The following is a 20,178-nucleotide window of genomic DNA, read 5'->3' as shown; positions in this document are numbered from 1 at the left end:
GTGCAGCTCCTGTCGAAGACCTGCAGCTGCCATCAGCAATCTATGAATGCCGCACAATACCTGGAGCGGTAATCTAGGCCACGCGCTCGTGTGCTCTCTTTTCGTTTTGTTTTGAATCGAGTAGAGATGTGACGGCGGGAAAGCGGGTCTTCCGCGAAGCGGGATGATTGGAAAAGAAGGATCGGGTGTAGAACTATATGGGGCCCAGAGAAAAGTAGAGACTGACGATGGAAGATGAGGGCGCAAGCAAAGGAAAACGCCTGCACGCCAGGACTGGCGGACTTATTCTGGAGAAGCGTGTTTTCGTTGAACTTGCGTGCGTGTCTGTCCGTAAGAACGCTGAATGCGTCACTGAGGTAGTCAGCGCTATGAGCTGTCGAGCTGCGATGTGGGAAAGTACATGTAGTGTGCGGTGTGGTTAGCAAGCCCCACTACAAAGCTGAGTTCCTCGGTAGAGGCCGCGAGGCACGTGACGGGGGCGTCAAAGACGACATCGTGCAGAAGCTTGAAAGACCATAGCGGCGCCTGGAGAGATGAGGTCTCATCTGTCATGGTCTGAGAAGCTACCACGCACCACAGAGAAACTGTGCCGTTGAGGTGACCCATGAGGATTAGATTTGTGAATGCGAAGGAGGAGCAGCTGGCAAACAGCAAAGCGGTGATGCTCGAGCCGGCAATCCGCGTAGCGTACTCTGGGGCAGTGGGCATGAGAAGAGCGTCCATGCTCAGCTGTGTAAGCATCACACCAGAGGCAGAGAAGATGACGAGGGAGTTTGCCTTTGCGGCGTAGTACAGCCCCGTGTGGTTATCCAGGGAGATAGCCTTCACAGGAGTGCAGTCAGCCTGGGTAGAAAAGGTGGCGGCGAAGGTGAAGGCGGTGGATAAGATTGAGAGGTGCCAGCCAGACACCGCCGACGCCCGCTCGTACGCTACCATCAAGTTACCTTCGTCGAAGAGGTGCAGGCTTGACACCGGGCCTGCTTCCCGTAGAACCGCCGCAACGGCGGAGTCCAGCACAGCAACAATGAAGAATCGATGTCGACAGCTCTCGCGGCTGTACACGATCACCTTACCAGAGTCCGTGCCCACGCACACGACACTGCCACGTACAGAGGTGCACAGGCAACGCACGTCGCCGCTGCCCGACGACCGCACTGGCTGTATGGTCGCCAACACGCGGTCCCCTCGTGCTGTGGTGCACGCAATGCTGTCTAAGTCGCAATCGTAGAAGAAGAGGTGCAGCGGCTTTGCTAACCCCACGGCACTCAACCTGTCGCATATGAAAAGCGTGCCATCGGCAATGGAAATGGTTGAGATACCGCCTTGTGCCTTTCCAACGATCTGCGCACTCAGGCACGGCCGCGTCGTGATGTCCGTGACGGTCTCTATCATGTATGCCTGTGTAGTACGTGCCTGCTGCACACCTTTACGAGCCGGGTGTGCGTCTCTACTAAACAGCTGTAGCGGGGTCTGGCCGAAGTTGTCAGCAGAGGCGACAATAGACTTGCGCTCCTCCTCTGTGGCAGCGTGGTTTATAGAACGATCGACTCCTTCCTTGTACGAGAGAGGACTGAACACGTTGATCGCCTCCACGGCTCCCTGCCCGACCTGCTTGTAGCCAAAGATAAGGTCGATCCATCTGTGCAGTTGTTGACTCACGGCGTCGCTCTCCAGAGACAGCGCATTCATGTACACAAACCTCACGGCACTCCCCCCGGCCCACGGCGGCAGCACAACATCGTCCAGCACAGCGCCATCGCTGCGGGTGCCGAGGCAAACCTCATTGCGGTTTTCCAGGAACTGGGAAACGCGAAAAAACTCGGGAATGAGCTCCTTGACGTCCCCCCTGCTGGGCCCACTGCCGTTTGCCCAAGCCTCTGCAACACTATGAAAAAGTCGGTCGGCGATGTCCAGCCTGCCACCCTGGAAGCGAATAGCCCGAGACGTAAACGGTTGTAAGCGGATGAGGTAGTAAAGCACAATCGCGGCGGTGCTGTAATGCGTGCCGTAGTGGTACGGCGGGTCCGCCACCGGGTCGCACGCGATCCACTCTGCGTAGCGTGCCTGCAGCTGCTTTGCCTTCACCTCATTCAGCGCCCCTACCGGCTTCGTGAGATCACGGTAGGCGCCGGCATCGCCGAGGTCGAGCGTACTTTCCGTGTAGCGACTCAGAACCCATGGCATTACCGGATACTGGCCGAGGCTGGCCGTGGTGCGCGACGCGGCGTCGTTTAGAACGCGCAGGTACATGTAATTGCTGCACTCCCGTCGCACCCACCGCCGTGTCCAGATGCCTAGCCGCGCCAGCTTCTCGCTCATGGGGTGTGCAGCGATGCGGGACATGAGAGGGTTGGAGCCACTGTCGAAGTGCGCGAAGAGCTTGTCACGAGACGCCTTTGAGAAGGACAGCTCATCGTCCAATAGCACGAGAAAGACACACTTGCCACACTCCAGCACCACCTCCAACCCGGCCGAAAGGTGCTGAAAGAGACGCTGGTGTACAGACGTGATACTGCCGAGTGGAAAGCGCCACACTAGTGCGTTGCTTCCCTTAGCAGACTCGGTTTGCAACTGGCGGTAGTACTGCGAGTAGCGGAAGGCGGCCTGCGATGATGTGCCGCCGCTAGTCTTGCCTTGTCCCGGCATGAAGAGTCGGAAGGCTTGCTTCAGAAGAGACGACTTGGCGTGGGGGTGCTGCGAAGCGGTATGGACACGCACCTGCTCTACGAAAAAATCGCCAGCCGCCGTGACCACACTGCAGGTAACAATGAGCAACGCTTGCTGCGTGAGAATGCACGTGCTGATGTAACTTTCCGTGCCCAGCACAAGATAGGCGTTGCTCACAAATACCACCGACCCGCTAGCTTCATGACCGGCAACCTTCGCCACCACTGCGCGAGCATTGGGGCGCAGCAGCATCGCTTGACTTTGCACTTCCTGTCGCCGCAGAGGCAAACACACAGGAGGCGCGTATCGGATGTAAAAGCTGAGCGGGTCACTGGAGGCCTCATCCACGTTCTCTGTCACGTAGCGGCGAGTGCGACCGACGGCTCCGCTGTCATCCATTGACCACTCGCAGCACACACCATCCTCGGCATCCACAGCAGCTTCACTGCCGTTGAGCACGTAGCCGTATGGGTATCGCCTCGTGGTACACGCGAGCAGCGCTGAGTCAACAAAGGTAGTCGTCAGAAAGGTGTCCTTCCACAGCTGCCACTGCGCAGCCTCCATGGCTGCCACGTGACGCCGGCGGCGGTCCCACTCGGCCTGGGAGGCGGTGGTGTAGCGGGTGATTAGCCGCAGGTGCTCGCCACCGTTTGCCATGACAAAAGAGTACGAGAGTCCCATGTAAGACCGAAGGAGCTGCGCAACGTGGGCACGGTGCTGCCGCATCCAAATCGTGAACGCCTCAGGAGATGCGATGGGCGGCAGTAGCAGATCGAAGCCCCCGTGAAAGGTGTCCACCACTGGCGAACCACACATGAAGAGGGTGGTCACAAAGGCGTTCTTCTCGTTCGAGCAGAGGACCGCCTTCCACAACACCGCCATTTTCCGAATGGAGGGGTGGTCGTCGTCGGCGACGCTGTTCCACAGGCACACCGTTACTTGAAGAAGCCGGCCAACGACAACCTTCAGTAGCTCCATCGCCGGAATTGGGTAGGAGAAGAGCATGTCAGCACAGCTGTAGACCATGTCCACCACCACACCCACCTTTGAAGCGTCTAGTTTGTAAAAAGAGGAACTCGTCACGTACATAAACCACTCAAATAGCGCCGTGCGCGCACTCTCCACCACCACGGCGTCGCGCTCCAGCTGAGTAAGCAAAAATCGGTAGAAGGACGCAATTGCCGCCGGCGGAACGGCGCCGCCGCTGACGAGACGGTCCAGCATGTACTTCCCCAGCTCGATCGCGTTGCGCTTCACCGCCGCAGCGTTGCCGTTGGATGTGCGGTCGACAGCATGCTCCGATGCCTTGAGCCATACAAAGCAGAGAAACGCCTTGCGAGCGTCCTCAGCGTGGTTGCTGGCGCCCTTGATCTCCGCCGACAGCGCGCGGTGAAGAGCGAGCACGTACTTGCTCATCGTTGTGCGGCCTCCGGATATGGCAAGGAAGCTTGTATTCGACGCTCGCGATCTGGCATGCGTGAGAAAGAACATCTTGCACGCGTCGTACACGTTCTCCATCCCCTCTGCCGGTCCCATCGAGTCCAAACCGAAGCTGCGCGCCTCGTACGTCGTGGTGTCTGACAGCACCTCCCACGGTTCCTGCTCCTCGTCCACGCCAGTGGAAGCCCCACTGCTGGGCGTCGCCGCGCCGTCGTCCTCCTCCGCAGGAGTTCTGCTCGGCGACCCGACGCCTGCACTCGGCTGCACAGAAATTGGCTCCTTCGAGCACAGTGCCACAAACACCGGCCATATGAGAAAATCACACAAGTTGACCGTGTTGTTGCTCTGATAAAGGGACTTGCTGAGCGCTCTCGAGAGTTGGTAGGACTGGGTGAGCCAGTCGAGCACCTCGCACACCAAGTCCTTGAGTATGCTAACAGGGGCAGTGCACTGCGTCACCGGCAGCGAACATGACACAGACCGCTCAGCCTTCACCTTCTTTTTGTCGCTGGCGGCTTTTCTCATGCGACGCAGCGCTGCGAGTACGAGTCGAACACGTCTCCAACGGCCAGCAGATGGCGAAACATTGCCTTCCATAGAACTAGTGGCCTGGGCGGCGGAAGCGCTAAAATATCCGCGAACTGTCACTTCCTCCGACGTCACAGGGGTGCCCCGCAGCAGCAGCTGGCACTGGGCCTTGAGAAGATGCAGGATAAGCACCAGCAACCCCTCCATTTCTCTCTTGCCGCTCCACCCTTCTGTGCTGTAGCCCACATGGGACGAGCTCAGCGCCCACAAGTGTCCCATGTACCCGTGGACGAGGACGTCCATCAGCTCACGTTGGTGGCAGTGCGGCTCCAGCGCCCTCGAGATGCACTCCGACTTTGTAGCCGAGCACGCGTCACGGAAGGGTCTCGAGTTCAGAAAACAAAGCACAAAGAGCCGAAGCGTCAACGTCGCGGAGACGGGGTGGGAGTTGCCCGATAGCATCGCCGTGAACCACCAGTCTGGCACAACCGAGACGAAGGTAGCGAGAAAAGCGCCATTGCCATCATTCAAAGTCATCTCCAGCACCTCGTTGAGGCAACGAAGAAACATGTTTCGAGCCAGCACAAGGTACACAAAGGACGTGGTTGCCAATTTGCTGCCCAGGTGGCTTTCTACTGTGTTGTTCGCACCGCCTTGGTTCGGCCCTGGCACGGTGAGCACTATCGCCATCAGAACTCGCTCCATCAGCTCCTCCGTCGCCTGACCGGTGAGCAACATGCACTTCACCAGCTCGATCGCCGTTAAGAGCCGCGGAAATGCCACATACTCGCGCAGCAGACCGAACACAAAGCCATTCACGAAGTCAGCCGTGAGCAGGCGTGCTGTGTTGAGCTTAGCCAACGCGTTTGACGGCGATACCAACTGTCGCAGCACCGCCATGACTTTCACCCAGGAGTCATCTGGAAGATTTGAGAGCAGGCGCCAGTTGAAGAAGATGTGCTCCAGTGGCAACAAGTTAGACAACAGCTGCTCATCCATAGCGCAGAGGTCCTTGGCGCGGTAGTTTACCGTTTGCAAGCACAGCTGCAAGAGCTGTGTGGCAGTGGTGGCATGGTGCAGGTATATCTGCGGGTAGCGGGTGACGTGCTCGGCAAACTGTACCATGAACCGGTGCCAGCTCAGCGGAAGCAGGTCTGTCTTCGTTTTGATGAGATTCAGCACGCGCAGCATTGTGTACGCCGTCTGCTGCACCACTGCGAGGCTTTCCCCTGCTCCTTCCGGGGAGACAGAAGAATTGCCCATCGCGGTTGTCGAGTCCCTCGCGCGCTCTGCATCGAACACACCGGCTGCAATGCACTGCATCCACCGCATCCACTCGCAAAAGGCGCCGTTGCACAGGAGAGCATCAACGGTGGTTGTGCGGGTGTCTCGGGGGGGATGGTAGTGTCCGTGCAGACACAACATAGACTTGGTCGACGCAGCGAGGTTTCGTAGTGCCCACTGCTTGTTATTCAAGTATCCAATCACGGTATTGACCTGCTTCATGGCCAAGGCGTGCACGTGCACAAGGCACACTGTGGGAGGGCAGGCTAGCACCACGGACTGTTCCCGCAACACCGACTCTAGCGAAGCGCTCTGCAGGGATGCCTCCACAGACCGCACGACCTCATCGCACAGGCACGGAGCATGCAGGTCGTACACATGCTGTCCAGCACTGTCCCACACTTGGCTAGACGGATAGGGACCCATCGCGTAGAGGGAGCTGATCTGCCGCACCGAGGCACCGCAGCCATAGAGCTGAAAACTGATGAGGCGCAGGATTGCGTCGGTTCTTCGGGCGTCCAGCGGGGAGCCGATAGTGAGCCCGACCTCGCGGTTCGTCAGAGATGGGAGAGATGTGGCCACGGCGGCGGCCGTCTGTAGTCCTCCGACGGGGTACGGGCACCCTTTTCGCGCCACCTCGACCCCGTCAAAGTACATTTTTATCTGCGACGCAAACATTTTGCCGCGGGCATGCAGTGTAGCAACATGAACCCACCGGTGCTCCGGCAGCGCGGGTAGCTCGACAACCGTCACATCGCCACCAAGATCGCATCTGTACAAGCAGCACTGGCGCTCGATATGCGCCACGAGAGACAGGCACACGTGTCGCCCCATCGCATCCCACTCTAGCTCCCACAGCGCCACGCGCTCCTTGTATCGGCTGGAGGATATAGGCTCCATGTAGACCCACATCGCAGCAGTGTACGCGTCCAGCGGCGGCCATGTAACACCAGAGCATGTCAGAAGCCCTTTGGCCCCGCCTTTCTCACCAAAATGAATGTAGTCGTTGTAGCGACGTGACTCTTCCCCAGAGGCGAGATTTTCGGCAAGCGCCTCCAGCCACACGCGCTGATTCGCCTGGACGGTGGCTACAGTTGTGGTGCGTGCAAAGAACAGCGGCAGCAGCTGCGGATCGCACACGTTTGACACACATCGAATCCACTTGAAGCGCTCCCAGCGCGCAATGAAGTCAATCACGTAGGAATTCGGTATTGTCACGCCGGAGTGCAACATCAGGTGCTCCATTGCCTCCATCGCGCTCACTGCATCAGCGTGCTGGTCTGTAAGCATTGTGTCCACCATGCGTACCAGCAGTTTCACTGGGTAAAGCATTTCAATGCACGGTTCCTTCATCACCGCAAAGGGACCGAAGTGCACAAAGCACGGCACCGTCCAGCGCTCCTTTGACTCAACAGGCGCCGTGAAGTACCGCTCGGCCACGGTCAGACTCTCGCTGGAGCGTAGCACTCCAGTGCAAAGGTCAATCATGCACTGGACGTAGTCGCAGTTGACCGGCAGCGTGCCAAGCGCTCGTTCCACTAGTTCCCAAACATCACTATAGCTGACGAGTGTCAGCAACAAGCTGAGACAGCAGCCGAGCAGATGTCGATCGACCGGCGGGTGCTGACTGCCGCACTCCACATACTGCATGAGAGAGAGGCACAGATCGATGCACTTGTGCGGCAAAGACGCTCGGCTGTGCCGGCAGCAGGAGTGCAGGAGCAACACTAACGTAGAAAGGAGCGGCGTCGCCAGCGACGTCCACGCATCTGCGTCGGTAGCAGACGCAATTTGTTCGAGAAGAGCATCGCAGGAGAGATTCGTCTTTAGGGCTAGCCCCACAAAGACGTCTCGGAGCAGCACAGCGGTGTGCTGCTGCTCTGACTCCAGCGCCGACAGCATCACCTGCAGCAGAGCGGCAGAACAATCATCACTCATCAGCGAGTCCGCTGCCTCCTTCGATCCCAGTAAGACTTTCGCCAAGACAGAAAAGTGCTCGACAAACGTCTCCAAGTCGCCGGCGCGTGAGTCGGTCGCGAGCTCCACCAGACAGTGTACGCAGGCCTGCACCACACCTAGCGCCAGCGACACGGCGGCGTTCGTGCTCGCCTTAGCGCACCAATCAGTGAAGAAGTCCACCACTAACAGCCGCTGTTCGGGCAGAGGAAGTCGCCCGCAACGCAGGTGTTCAAGAATGGCGTGCAGAAAGTCGCCGACGGCGCCTCTGCACGGGAGTGTTCCGACAAACGTCATCAGAGAGCACAGCTTTGACGCCTCAAAGCACGGTGCCCCCTCGGCGCAGATCAAGAGCACGAACCCCAAGAGTGACGCCGAGACGCCCCTCATGAAGAGAAGCGGAAAAAGCTGCTGCCCACACAGCTCTGCCATTTGGCGTTGCGTGCTGAGCACAAACAAACGTGCCAGAGCCTCAACTGCGCCATCACAGCGAACATCTGGCGGCGTCTCTCGCCGCTCTGCAGCTCCCCACGAGTCGACGATGCGCTGCTGCATTCTGCCGACTGACGCGGGAAGTATCCGGAAGAAGCTACTGCTCAGAAGAGACGTGTTTGCTGACTGTCCACTCGACATGTCGGGTCGATCTGCCAGCGCCAGCACACGCAGACTCCCCACCACGCGACGTAGGGCTGGCATGCCGCTCTCCCCAACCTCCTTCTCAAAGCTTAGCACAGTCGCCGTGATGACGTCAAAGTTTATGCTTTCCACAGACGAAAATCCGACGAGCTGCTTGGCATAGATGATGCTGTCTAGCATGCAGACGAAGCAGTTGAGAGACCACACCGCAGCCGCCGAGTCAGAAGTGCGTCGCTGCGACGAGACTAGTGCACCCTCCATCGCTCTCAGCGTCTTCACCACCGTGTTCGCGTCTTGCACGTTTGGGAGCTGTTGATGAAGAATACTGCAGCTTGCGTCCGCGGCCTCGACGCCAGCCTCCTCTGGTGCAGAAAAGTATGTCACTGCTGTCATGGCAACGCTGAAAACGTTCTCCGGCAGAATTGCTTCGAGCATCGACCGTCTCACCAGATCCCTGTGCCGGCACGACACGACGGCGCTGACAAGCTGAAGGAGGAAGGCGTCAGCTTGAGCGACCGCACCCCAATCAGCAGCATCCCTCCCCTGTGTTCGAATTGCGCGTAAGAGACGCTCGTGAAGGACGAGGCCTAAGGCGACGACGTTAAAGTCGCCAATGGTCTCGTAAGCGCTCGCTAGCTGTCCGACTTCACTACTTGAAATATCGTCATCGCTGATGAGAAAGCGTAATGCCTGAGTGAAGAGTTGCACCGTTGAGAGTGTCGACAAGGTAGGAACCAGTGTAGCGTCCTCGTGGGTCGACTGACGCGCGAGGGAGGCGAAGTCTCTGCATAGCAGCCCCACCAGAGAGGCACCGTCACCGAAAAGAGTCTGAAATGCCTGCGACTTGCGTGACGTGAATGTTGATACAAAGAGAGAGAGAAATGCGCTTACCTTGTCCCTGTGCTGCACCGCAGTAGGCGGGGTGCACCGCGCATCCAGCCAAAGTCGCTGCAGCTCGAATATTACTGATGACTGCATACTGCTCCTGTGGTACGAGGGGTGCGCCTTCAACGCCCTTCAGACGCATACGACTGCTCCCAGAAGGAAGAAAGTAAAAGCTACAAGTGGCACGCGAAGAGAAAGAAAAACGAGGTGAAAGTAGAGCTGCAGCTGCATCGCACAAAACAACCATATTGCCCCGGGAGTTGCGCGCACACACACACACACGCTCGATAGTTTTATGAGACGGGCACCGCTACCAAGGTAAGGTGCATAGAGGAAGTCTCTAATGTCTGCCAGAGGGAGGATGACGCGACAGGAAGAGCGAAGGAAAGGAAACCGGGGAGATCTGCTCATCCTCATAAGGCCCTCTGACCCCCATAGTTTGGCCGCTGCCGTGACGGCGACACGACGCAGCTGTTCCATGACGAAGACCCAGGAAAACGGCCCAGCTGCGTGACAGCAAGGAGAGTCATGACACACGCACGTGTGAGTGACTGACCTCTGTTAGAAAGGGGGCATGTTCACAAGTGAACCAAGTTCGCATCGCTCTTCGTCGTTCGCCCTTGGGCTCTCTAATGTCATGTCACATTGCTCTTTGGATGTGCATCAGCGCGTATCCGTCTTTTGATTGTCCATACATGCTGTGTTTGTCTCTTCTCTCATTCAAACAAGAGGATATAAAGCAAACAGTTTCTCCTCAAAAGAACACACGCACGCACTCGCGCGCTAAGCATGCATCTGCACACGTTCTCCTTCCTTCCCCCACGAGGCTCTGCCCTTACGTAGGCAAACGAAAAGTGACGGCACACGATAAAAGACAGAGCGAGAAGAGAGGCAGGACGAGCGGAGATACAATCAGTGTGCAGAAAAAGAGCCAAAGGGTGAAAGAGTGGGTGAAACAGGAGAAAAGCAGGAAAATGGTGAGCCCAAAGTCAAAAAAAAAAATACGCGCGCACGCAATAGCCCATTCGCCCTTTTCGCCTCCCACTCACTCCTCATTGCCTAACGCCGCTCTTCGCTTGTCTTTTCCATTTTCGACTTGTGCTTCTCTGTTCCCCCTCACCAGAGTCTGCCGGTTCAGCAAAGTTGGGTAAAGAGAGAGGAAGAGAAACAAATACAACAGGTGGCAGGATGTCTAGGAAAAGGGGTGGGAAAAACATCAGGATGAAAGCGGCGATAAGTCCGCAGACTGAAAACCATAAGGAAGAAGTGATGGTGCGAGTGTGAGAGAGAGAGAGAAGACGGAAAGCGGGAGGAGGGGCAACAGTCACCATAAAATGGAGAGGGAAGGGTGATGTTTTACTCCTTCACATGCCATCTGGCTGTTGCTGTGTTTTGCTGCTTTTCTTTTTTACTGCGCCCTTCCCCGTCTCTGCACATTCTTCTTTGAAGAGAAAACTCAGCGGACGATAGAATGGATGCAATCAGGCCCACACTTTGACGTGGGTGCAGTTACGACTACCGCCAAATTTCCTCAGCGCATGAGAAACTCAGGCGGGTTGCGCATGATAGTGACATTTTTGTTCTCGAGAGTTCTTGCCCATCACCTTTCCTCTCTTGCACATGTCTTCTCCACTTTTCCGTTTCGTTGGTCCTCTGTTCGAAAATACGAATCCTGCCTCCAGCAGATTAGCGCAACGCGCACCCCAAAAGACGAACACGTAGAAAAACGCAGATGCACCGCGGTACCTACGCTGCAACATGCGAATGTGTGAGAGTGCCGCTAAGATATGTAGCGGTTCGTTTGTGTGTGCATGGGTGCTCACTTGGACATGCATGCAACTGCACGTACTGCCTTCATGGCATCTCAAGAAAGCTAGCGAGGAGGAAAGCGGGAAAAGAAGAAAACCGACATTATCTTCGCTCCCACACCGATACTCGAAGCCCTGTACGCGTTTTTTTGTTTTCGTTTCCTACTGCTCGCTTCCTCAATCACACATTGTTTGGCATCGTGTCGTTTATGTTTCTCTACCTCGGCCAACACCTCCACCCACCCACCCCCACACACACACACATACAGAAACGAGTAGAGAGATGAATGGGCAGTTAGGTAGACACACTGTCGAGCCGGGCAGTCAACGAGCACGGGTGGGGGCAAGTGCACACGTGCCAGTATTGCAAAACTGAAGTGGCACATCCAGTCTCTGAAAGCGAAAGAAGCCTGGCTGCTAGATTTAAAAATAAAATGAGAGAGAAAGGCACACAAGAAAGGAAAGAAAGTTACATAACCAACAACACCCGGAGCAATGGCGAGTCGACACACGAGCCAACACCAGAAAGTTAAAAGGAGAGCAGACGGAAAAGCGTAAAGGGAGTGGGAGAAGCGAAGAGAGATGGCGGCGAAATTTTGGCGGTGAAAAAGAAGCGAATGTGAGCGGCGGGTAGCTAAAACAAGGTGAGCTAGCACGTTTTTTTTCTCTTTTTTTTTTTTTCAGGACGCTCAACAGGTGAGCAGGATGACAAAGTAAGAAAATGAAAGAGTGTGCGAGACAATAGCCTACGAGCAGACAATGTGAAAAATACAAGAAGGAGAAAGAGAGCGAGCAAAAGAAGCACATATGCTGCGCATGCACTAGCGCGTCGCTTGGCAGCCATCCCTCACCCTCCTGTACAAGACCACGTGTAGACAGCCCTGACAGCCATGCCCAACCTCCCCTGTTCACCCCTTAACCCGTCACTGCTGACCGTGCCCGTATAAGTATCTGTAGGCTCCTGTGTGTGACTATCAGTGTCGGTGTATCGATGTGCCTCGGCGTCAAGGATACTATACCCAACAAGTCACTCATACCATCGAGAATGAAATAGGCTAAGTGCATTTCGCTCAAACAATGAAGCACCGCGCGTTCCTCCACGCTGATCCAGCGCTACATGATGATCCCAGGCTCGAAGTGGTGATCGCCGACATCCTTGTTGGGAAGCACCTTGGCCCCAACGAGGACAACGCCATCCTTGACCTCGACATCATCGCCGAGCACAGACGTGCCCTCGATGTGGCACCAGCTGCCAATTCGGCTGTTCCAGCCCACTATGCTGCAAACCACAATGGTACCCTTGCCGACCTTGGTGTTATCTAAGATGGCAGCGTTATTGATACGGCACGACTCGCCAATAACGCAGTTGGCGCCAATCGAAGCATGGGGACCAATGACGGCGCCATCGCCGATCTTTGCGGTGGGGTGAATCAGAGAAGCGCCGACCACAGCAAAGCGGCTACCATTCTGGTGCTCCTTTGCCTCCGTGCGCAACTGCTCCGTCTCGCAGCCACTACTAACCAAGGACTCGATAAACTTGGACATGCCCAAAATGTAGTCCTTCGGCTGGCCAATATCCATCCAGAAGCCCTCCACGTTGAACGCGTAGAGTTGACCCTCTGACGCCATCACAGGAAAGATCTCTTTCTCGATGGACGCTCGGCAGGGAGGAATGCGCTTCAGGATGCTCTTGTTGAAGATGTAAATGCCGGCGTTGATTCGATCTCCAAGAAACTTCTTCGGTTTCTCCACAAAACGCTCAATCTGGTAGGTCTGAGGCGAGTACACGACAACACCGTATTTCTCCCACTGCTCCACCTGCGAGACCATGATGGTGCCCTCCCCACCGTGCGCCTGGTGAAAGCTCAGAAGCTCTTGCAGCGGAAACCTACAAGTGACATCGGAGTTCAGCACAAAAAACGGCTTGTCGTCCTGCAGCAGGATATCGCGCGCGAGACCAAGCGGGCCGGCCGTGCCGAGTGGCTCCTCCTCTACAGAGAAGACGAAGGAAATACCGAGCTTCTGTGACCACTCGTCCAGCTCAGCCTTCATCGTCTCCGGCCGGTACGCCACAGCTAGAATCACTTCTGTAACGCCAACCGCCTTCAATGCCTCGATTTGGTGAATGATCATCGGCTTGTTGCAGAACGGGACGAGGGGCTTCGGCGTTGTCAGCGTCAACGGACGGAGACGAGTGCCGAAGCCGCCCACCAGAATAACCGCCCGCATTCCTTGGCCGTCTGGTGCAGACATCCTGCCGGTTGGGAAAGAGAAGCCCTGCTTGGTGCTGGAAGAAAAAGAGGGATGATGAACGATGGCTTTCCTACACACCCAGAGAGACGTAATGTCACTACTTTTAATAGGAGAAAATAAAATTGTACGGCTACGTTTTCGTTTTGAGTGTGGAAGAAATACAGCGCTGTGCGAAAAGGCCAAGAAGCGAAGATTGTGGTGAGAGAGAGAGAGAGTTACCGATGAAGAGTCGAATGCGCTTGACTATGATCTGCGTTGGGGGTGTGCGGGTGTGTGTGAGAGAGAGAGAGGTGGAGGAGAACGTTGTAGAGAGGGAGGTGGGGTTAATTAAGAGTGTGGTTGAGCCGCACGGTTGTTGTAGGAGCAGCATACGCATATGTCATCAAGCAGAGAGGAAAAGCAAAACAGCAGGGGGGACATTGGAGAGCAACGGCGGAGAGGGAAACAGGGGAATGGTGAGGGGTATCACTCCAGTCAAAGCAGAAAAGAAACGCAGCTAGCATCCATCGAAGTTTCCCCCTTGTGGGTATCGCTAAAGAAGGATAAGTGCTTCTGCTGATAAGAGGCTTCATCTCTGCACTCACAGTTGCCGCAGCGTGTTGCCTCGCCTGTGTATCACAGGGTTCATCCCGCACCACATAGATGTGTGCCCGTGGGCCACATGCACAACGCCATCCTCTCCGACGGTGACTACTTCTCTGCCTTTCGGGCTGTGGGAGAGCCCGCACACATCTTCGTTTACGTTTGCACATATATATATATATATGTGGGTATGTGACCCTTGGGGGAGCACGAAGCCCCCTTCCCTATACACTTCGTCAGTACCGCAAGATCGGAGGACGCTCACTCGTGTGTTGACTGAGGAGTGCTTACCGCGCTCGAAAAGAGATGCAATGGCACCATCCAGCCGCAAAAAACAATGATTCCAAAAAGAAAAATGACCGAGAGACGCACCCCCGAAGTGCCAAAGACATGCAGGGCTAGTATGAATAGCAGGGAGAACGTGCAGCATTGATCACACCGGGCATAACATTACAGTGAGGGTTGGGAGCTGGTCCGCCCGGCAGCTCTTCGCCCTCAACGTCGCACCGTGATTGACCTCGACGACAGGCAGGTGATCGGCTGCCAAACGCTAGAGTTCTTTATGAGTATTCAGGCAAGAGTCGGAGAGAAAGGACTATTTCGAGGCAGACATCTTCCAAATGTAGAGGCGAAACGGGTCCAGCACGAGCAACTCAACAAGGACGAACCCTTCCCGGAGTGGAATTTGCTCGAGGTCGAACTCCATTCGGTCAGAGCGGGTAACACTACCACAGAGAAACACCGCATCGCTGTCATGTTGGGGGAGGAGAGCGCTGCGTGCAGTTTCAAGTCCAGCTTTGAGACAGTTGCTGAAGTAGAAGATGTCGCTGCCTATCACAATGTCAAAGGAGTCCACACTGCACTCCAGCTTTATCTTCGCCAGCTGGTCTTCCCTTCCCCACTGCAGAACAGCCACATCACAATTGCGGTAGTCATTTCGCGCAACTGATTCAAGCACAAGGGCGAGAGAGACAGGGGAGCAGTCAGTCAGGACTACCTGCCTGGCATGCTGAGCTACCGTGAACCCGAGAATGCCAGCCCCACACCCCAGCTCCAGTACGCTTTTGCCCTCGAACATGTTGCTATGGGATGTGACCCACTCGCACATCGGATTGGCAGCTGGCCACACATACTGCGGAATGCTGTCTGTGTTCAGCAGGGCCACTAGCTCAGCGTTCTCTCGTGTAGTTGGGCCGGAGGCAGCAGCACCGCGCTGGCGAACGAGCATCTGGTAGCGCGCCGCACATGTAGAAAAGGGCAAATCCACCCATGCATAGCGGCAGTCAAGCAGCACCAGCTTTCGCAAAGTCTCCACATTCGCATACTTGCTGTCGTAGCAAGCACCAACGAGAACATTGCGCTGGCCGCCCTTCGTATTCATCACACTGCAGCCTAGCAACGGTAGAATCTTTTGTGAGTACTACTGGTGGGCATTCGGTGTCAATGGAGCGATCGCAATACAAATCAGGTGCTGCCGTCTCAGCCGTGAGCGGTGCAAGTATGTGGAAATGTGTATGGATGTCCGTCTAAGTATTCGCCTGACTGTCTTGGTAGGTTGAAGGAGGGGGGGGGGCAGAAAATGTCACTTCTTTTCTCCGTTGCCCCACCTGCTAATTTGAGAAAGGGTTAAAGGAAAGCTGCGCGCGCGGGTGTACTAGACGTTAGAGTGCCGACCTGAGCTGAGAGAAAAGGAAGTGAGGAGGACCCGCAGCGAAAGTAAAAACGAGACGCGTGCAATGAACCTTTTGCGCAGTGACGCCCTCAGATGCACCGGTGGGACTAGTAGCAGTTGGGTGTATAGCTGCAATTGATATAGAATGCGTCATAACACCTCAAAACATTGCCGCAGACACACATGGGCAGGACGACATGCTCCTCTGTTTTCTGCGTCGCCATCACACATCAGTCTGCGCACTCGGGAGGGAAACACCGCTGAGACATACGGAATTGCATGCAGCCACAGCTTTCCCTCCTCCCTCAAGAACCGTCTTTACTGAGCTACGCTGTGATTCGAGTAGGTGCAAAACAGCTTGCTTACCTTTGTGCACATGTGTGCGGGTGCCTCACTTCGTACTTCTCATGTGTATTTTCGTGTAGGTGTTGCTGCAGACGAACATCTCCACAATGATACTAGAACGCAAGCCAAGCATACGACGCATAGCTGCTAATCCAGGAGCCGCACTCTACGCCCCCCTCCCCCCCACATCTACCTTCCTGGTGAGGGGCAGCGCTCAGCCTCATACCAGCCGCGGAAAATTTGCCTCGTTAATCTCCGGAAACTTCTCCGTGCACGGCTGGAAGTTTGCGGTGTCAACGTGGTGCGATACATCCCCGACACGCCCGCAGTAGTTGACGCCACCACCAACGCCTCGTCCACCGTGGCCACCACCGCCCCTCCCCCCACTACGCCAACCGTCGTTTCCATAAGCGTTATCACCACCGCGGCTGCCCCGACCTCCCCTGCTATGACCGCCGCCCCTGCCACGCCTCCCATAGCTATCGTTTGCTTGCTGGGCATAGCCGGCACCGCCACCGCTGTGAGCGTAGCTCCCGCGCCCTCTCCCACGCCCGTTCGCGTTGCACAGTGTAGTTCCACCGTGCTGTCCCATGTCAGCTGAGGAACCAATGTGCGTCACATTACGGTGGTACTGCTGCCCAACCATCAGAGGCGCAAAACGAGGTGCCCCATCGAGGCCGTTGCTCGTCTGATACCCAGCCTCTAGTCGGCGGCGGTGGGCGAGGAAGTCCTGCTTCAGCTGATGCACCTCACCGCCGAGCAAGGAGACGTTGCTTTCGGAGAAGATGATGCAGCCGTTATGCACCTCGGCATCCTTGTGAATCAACACCTTCTCACCAGGGGTCGGGATTCCCTTGAACACGCGCAAGGTGGACAGCTCCAGCGCTGGGAGCTCGACATTTCCGTCAGTCAGCTGCAATCGCAGCAGACGTTTGCTGGAGTTGCGCTGAACGGCAGCATTGAGAATAGCTTCCTCCTCAGAGGTATCCGCGCAGGGACGCAACGGCTGCGTAGCGTCTCGCGACGCGTTGATTTGCATGACGACAGCGTTGGGAAGGGTGGCAGAGACCTGGGTGGCAATCCCGTACGGCAGCAGGCTTGAGCCGCAGATATCCCGTAAGTTTTCCGAAAGCGATTTCTGATAAAGCTCTAGGGAGGTCAGCGACGCCTTCGACTGCAAACAACGCTCGACGTAGTCAGCTGATAGCGACAACGAGTACTTCTCCCTTATTTCCTCCACGAGTGCTGTCATTGTGCCGCGGTAAGAAGTGGTTACACAGCACGCTGGAATGTGAAGCAGAGAAAAGAGTGGAATTGGTGTACTTGAGCTGAGCCACGAGACGACGATCCGCATGGGTGCACGGGCAAGACACGAGAGACGGAGAAGATGATGAATGCGTGCAAGGGTGATTGCATGAAAGAGGGGCTGTAAATAAGACATGCCTAGAGGCTTACAGCGACAGTTACGCTGCACAGAGAGAGCGCATTCGCCATCCACGGTCGAGGTTATGGACCTTTAGAGCGGAATTAAATGGCAGTGTCAGTCAACACCGACACTGGTGTCCCGCATGCAATCCCACACCGCCGCGCGCACACCCACATCGAGAGTACGCGAGAAAGAAAGAAACATAAGCAGCTGGGGAAAGTGTTGTGGACGCCTTTGGTGTAATCGGCAAGATTCACGCGAGTGTTTCTCTAAAAGTGAAACGAACACAGGGAGGAGACATGGCAGTTGATGATGTTATGAGCTTCCACACGCTGCGCTGCCTCTTCGACGCCGTTACTAGGTGTGACATCCACCTCTCTCCTTTGTGCCAGTCCTACGCCACCTGACACACGAGAGGACACATCAAAAACATGAAACGAAAAAGGTGAACAAAGAAGAGAAGAAAAAGGTGGCGTCAAAGCCATACATGCACATAGATACAGACACTTGAGCGGCACAGCTGGTACAGTCGAGGAAAAAGAGAATCATGACGATACGGCGTAGGAACGCAGAGGCGGAAAGATGATCGAGATGCTTCAACAGTCACACACAGACACACACAAACACGTCTAAACCCTACTCGAATTTGCATAGGCGAGGAGGCGGTGCGAGAGCCAATACTGTCTGCAGTCCACCCCTCTCTCACACTTTCACTCTGTGACATCCCCTCCCAGCCGGTCCATCAAAAAGGAAGAATGGTGGTGATGCACACTGCTGCATGTCAGTGCATCAGAGAGGTCCATACCAAAAGAAAAAAGCTGCAACAGCAGCCAGTGGTCAACTGCAAGGGGTCCCTCCTTTCCTCATTCTCCTTTCCCAGCTCTCTTACGCATACTAGACTCAGCAGGGGAAGACGCATGAGGAGGGAGGGAGGGGGGGGGGCAAACGGTATCTCGATATGCGAAGAAACCGCACTATGAGCGAAACCGTTTGGGGGAAAGACAACATGACGAGGAGGGACGAAGAAGAAAACAAGCAGACGCACCTGCTCCAGTGCCGTTCACGCCATTACTTGTACCCTCGATGTCCTCCATCCCTCCCCTATATCGGCCAAGGCGTTACCTTGCCGCGGCATCCCCCCCAGTACCTCTCCCACTCCCCTCTTGCAGACAATCGTGTACCATTTTACTTGCAGCCTGCACTTTGACCTTGCCATGACAAAAACGCAGGTGGACATCAACAGAGGAAAAAAAGAAAAGCAATACAATGGACGTCAACACTCACCACCACTACCGACGAAACATTACATGATGAAACAGAAAAAAAAAGGGCTATCAGGACCGCCACGTCGCTACAACGACCCGAGCTTCTTCCGCAATGTAATGTTTTCTGCTGCAAGTTGATCACGTTCTGCCTGCAGCTTCCATCGCCGCCGTGAGTAAGCCAAGTACATGTCGCGCTGCTGCTTGTCCCTTCCACGGGATTGCACCTTCGAGGAGACCTCGCGCGACGTAATGGCGTTCTGCAGAATAATGATCTTCCGCTCCAGCTGTTCGATCTTGCAGTCGTGCTCATCTAACTGATCGTCACGTTGTACCACCGTCTCACGGGAAAGCTCCAGGGCAGCACTGAGCTCCTCGAACTGCGCCAGCGGCACCTCAGCCGAACCCTCCGGCACATTGTCCATGGGTTCATCATCCTCCACCTCGGCGAAGACCTCCCGAAGAAACCCGTTGATGGCCTCTAGGCGGGTCTCCAACTGGCGCAGGCGGACCTCGAGAGAAAGAATGGACTTGGAGTTGCTCACATTGGTCTCGCGCAGCTTGGAGAGGTTGCAGTGCAGCACCCTCTTGTCTCCCTCCAGTTGCCGGATGGGCTTGTAGAGGTCCTGTGTGTTCGCCACCGTCAGCACGCGCTCTGTTTTCTTTTGAATGCGCTCATTGCTCTTGACTTGCTCGTTCAGCTCCTTATAGCGCGTGTTTGCCTGACGCAGCTCCTCCTCCGCCTCAGCGAAAAGCTCGTCCATATCTTCAGTGGCGTCTATCTTGGATTGCAACTCCGCAGCCTGCTGCTTCAGTCGCTCCGACACCTCGGTGAGAGTGCGCTGTTCGGAGGCCAGCGAAGAGAGCTGCTTCTTCTTTTCCTTGAACTCACTCTCCACGGCCGTCTCCGTGCATGCAGAATTGCGGTCGATATCCCACCCAGTGGAACGCTTTGCCTCCACAAGCTGCTTCTCGGTCTGCTCCAGCGAGCGTTCCACCTCCTCCATCTGACGTAAAGTGATATTAGCTGCGTTCTGGAGCCCCGCCGTCTTTCGGCTCTCGAGCTTCAGCGCGTCTTCCAAGCTTTTCAGTTCCGCTAGAGACTCGGGAGATATTGTTAGGCCACGCGCCATTCCCTCACCGTGCTGTCTCTCCTTCTTTCGAATGATCATCTCGTTCACAGTGCGCATCTCCTTCAGCAGAGCTTGTTCTTCCTTGGCGCGCTGAAGCTCCGCTTCCTTACGCGAGACCTGCAGCTCCAAGGTGCGGGCTTCGCTGCGACGGCGCTCGAGCTCCTCGGAAATCGACTGCGGCGAGCCCTCGCGCGGGACTACAGCTCCATTCGTTGACATTGAGCCTTTGTGGACGTGTGGGGAGGTATGTATGCACGCACGATTGAGTGCTTGTGACTGGACCTAACTCAGCGTTGTGGAT

At 55.9% G+C, this 20,178-nt stretch overlaps 5 protein-coding genes across 5 annotated transcripts; all 5 read right to left on the bottom strand.

The window, feature by feature from the left end:
• Nucleotides 1-366: 366 nt before the first annotated feature.
• Nucleotides 367-9,489, bottom strand: LBRM_23_0130 (conserved hypothetical protein; the record flags this gene model as incomplete). The annotated part of the gene is made up of 1 exon (XM_001565036.2): nucleotides 367-9,489. One exon carries the CDS (start codon nucleotides 9,487-9,489, stop codon nucleotides 367-369), a length of 9,123 nt encoding a protein of 3,040 aa, XP_001565086.2.
• Nucleotides 9,490-12,317: 2,828 nt separating this feature from the next.
• On the bottom strand, nucleotides 12,318-13,457 carry GDPMP (GDP-mannose pyrophosphorylase; the record flags this gene model as incomplete). The annotated part of the gene is made up of 1 exon (XM_001565035.1): nucleotides 12,318-13,457. The coding sequence occupies one exon, from the start codon at nucleotides 13,455-13,457 to the stop codon at nucleotides 12,318-12,320; it is 1,140 nt and encodes a 379-aa protein (XP_001565085.1).
• A 1,177-nt stretch (nucleotides 13,458-14,634) lies between these two features.
• LBRM_23_0110 (hypothetical protein, unknown function) lies at nucleotides 14,635-15,420 on the bottom strand (the record flags this gene model as incomplete). The annotated part of the gene is made up of 1 exon (XM_001565034.1): nucleotides 14,635-15,420. The coding sequence occupies one exon, from the start codon at nucleotides 15,418-15,420 to the stop codon at nucleotides 14,635-14,637; it is 786 nt and encodes a 261-aa protein (XP_001565084.1).
• An 856-nt stretch (nucleotides 15,421-16,276) lies between these two features.
• LBRM_23_0100 (conserved hypothetical protein) lies at nucleotides 16,277-17,308 on the bottom strand (the record flags this gene model as incomplete). Its single annotated transcript, XM_001565033.2, has 1 exon — nucleotides 16,277-17,308. The coding sequence occupies one exon, from the start codon at nucleotides 17,306-17,308 to the stop codon at nucleotides 16,277-16,279; it is 1,032 nt and encodes a 343-aa protein (XP_001565083.1).
• Nucleotides 17,309-18,833: 1,525 nt separating this feature from the next.
• On the bottom strand, nucleotides 18,834-19,934 carry LBRM_23_0090 (conserved hypothetical protein; the record flags this gene model as incomplete). The annotated part of the gene is made up of 1 exon (XM_001565032.1): nucleotides 18,834-19,934. The coding sequence occupies one exon, from the start codon at nucleotides 19,932-19,934 to the stop codon at nucleotides 18,834-18,836; it is 1,101 nt and encodes a 366-aa protein (XP_001565082.1).
• Nucleotides 19,935-20,178: the final 244 nt, after the last annotated feature.

This window comes from Leishmania braziliensis, chromosome 23 (genome assembly GCF_000002845.2).
Source record: "Leishmania braziliensis MHOM/BR/75/M2904 complete genome, chromosome 23".
NCBI lineage: Eukaryota > Euglenozoa > Kinetoplastea > Trypanosomatida > Trypanosomatidae > Leishmania > Leishmania braziliensis.
This window is presented reverse-complemented; position numbering and strand designations above follow the sequence as displayed.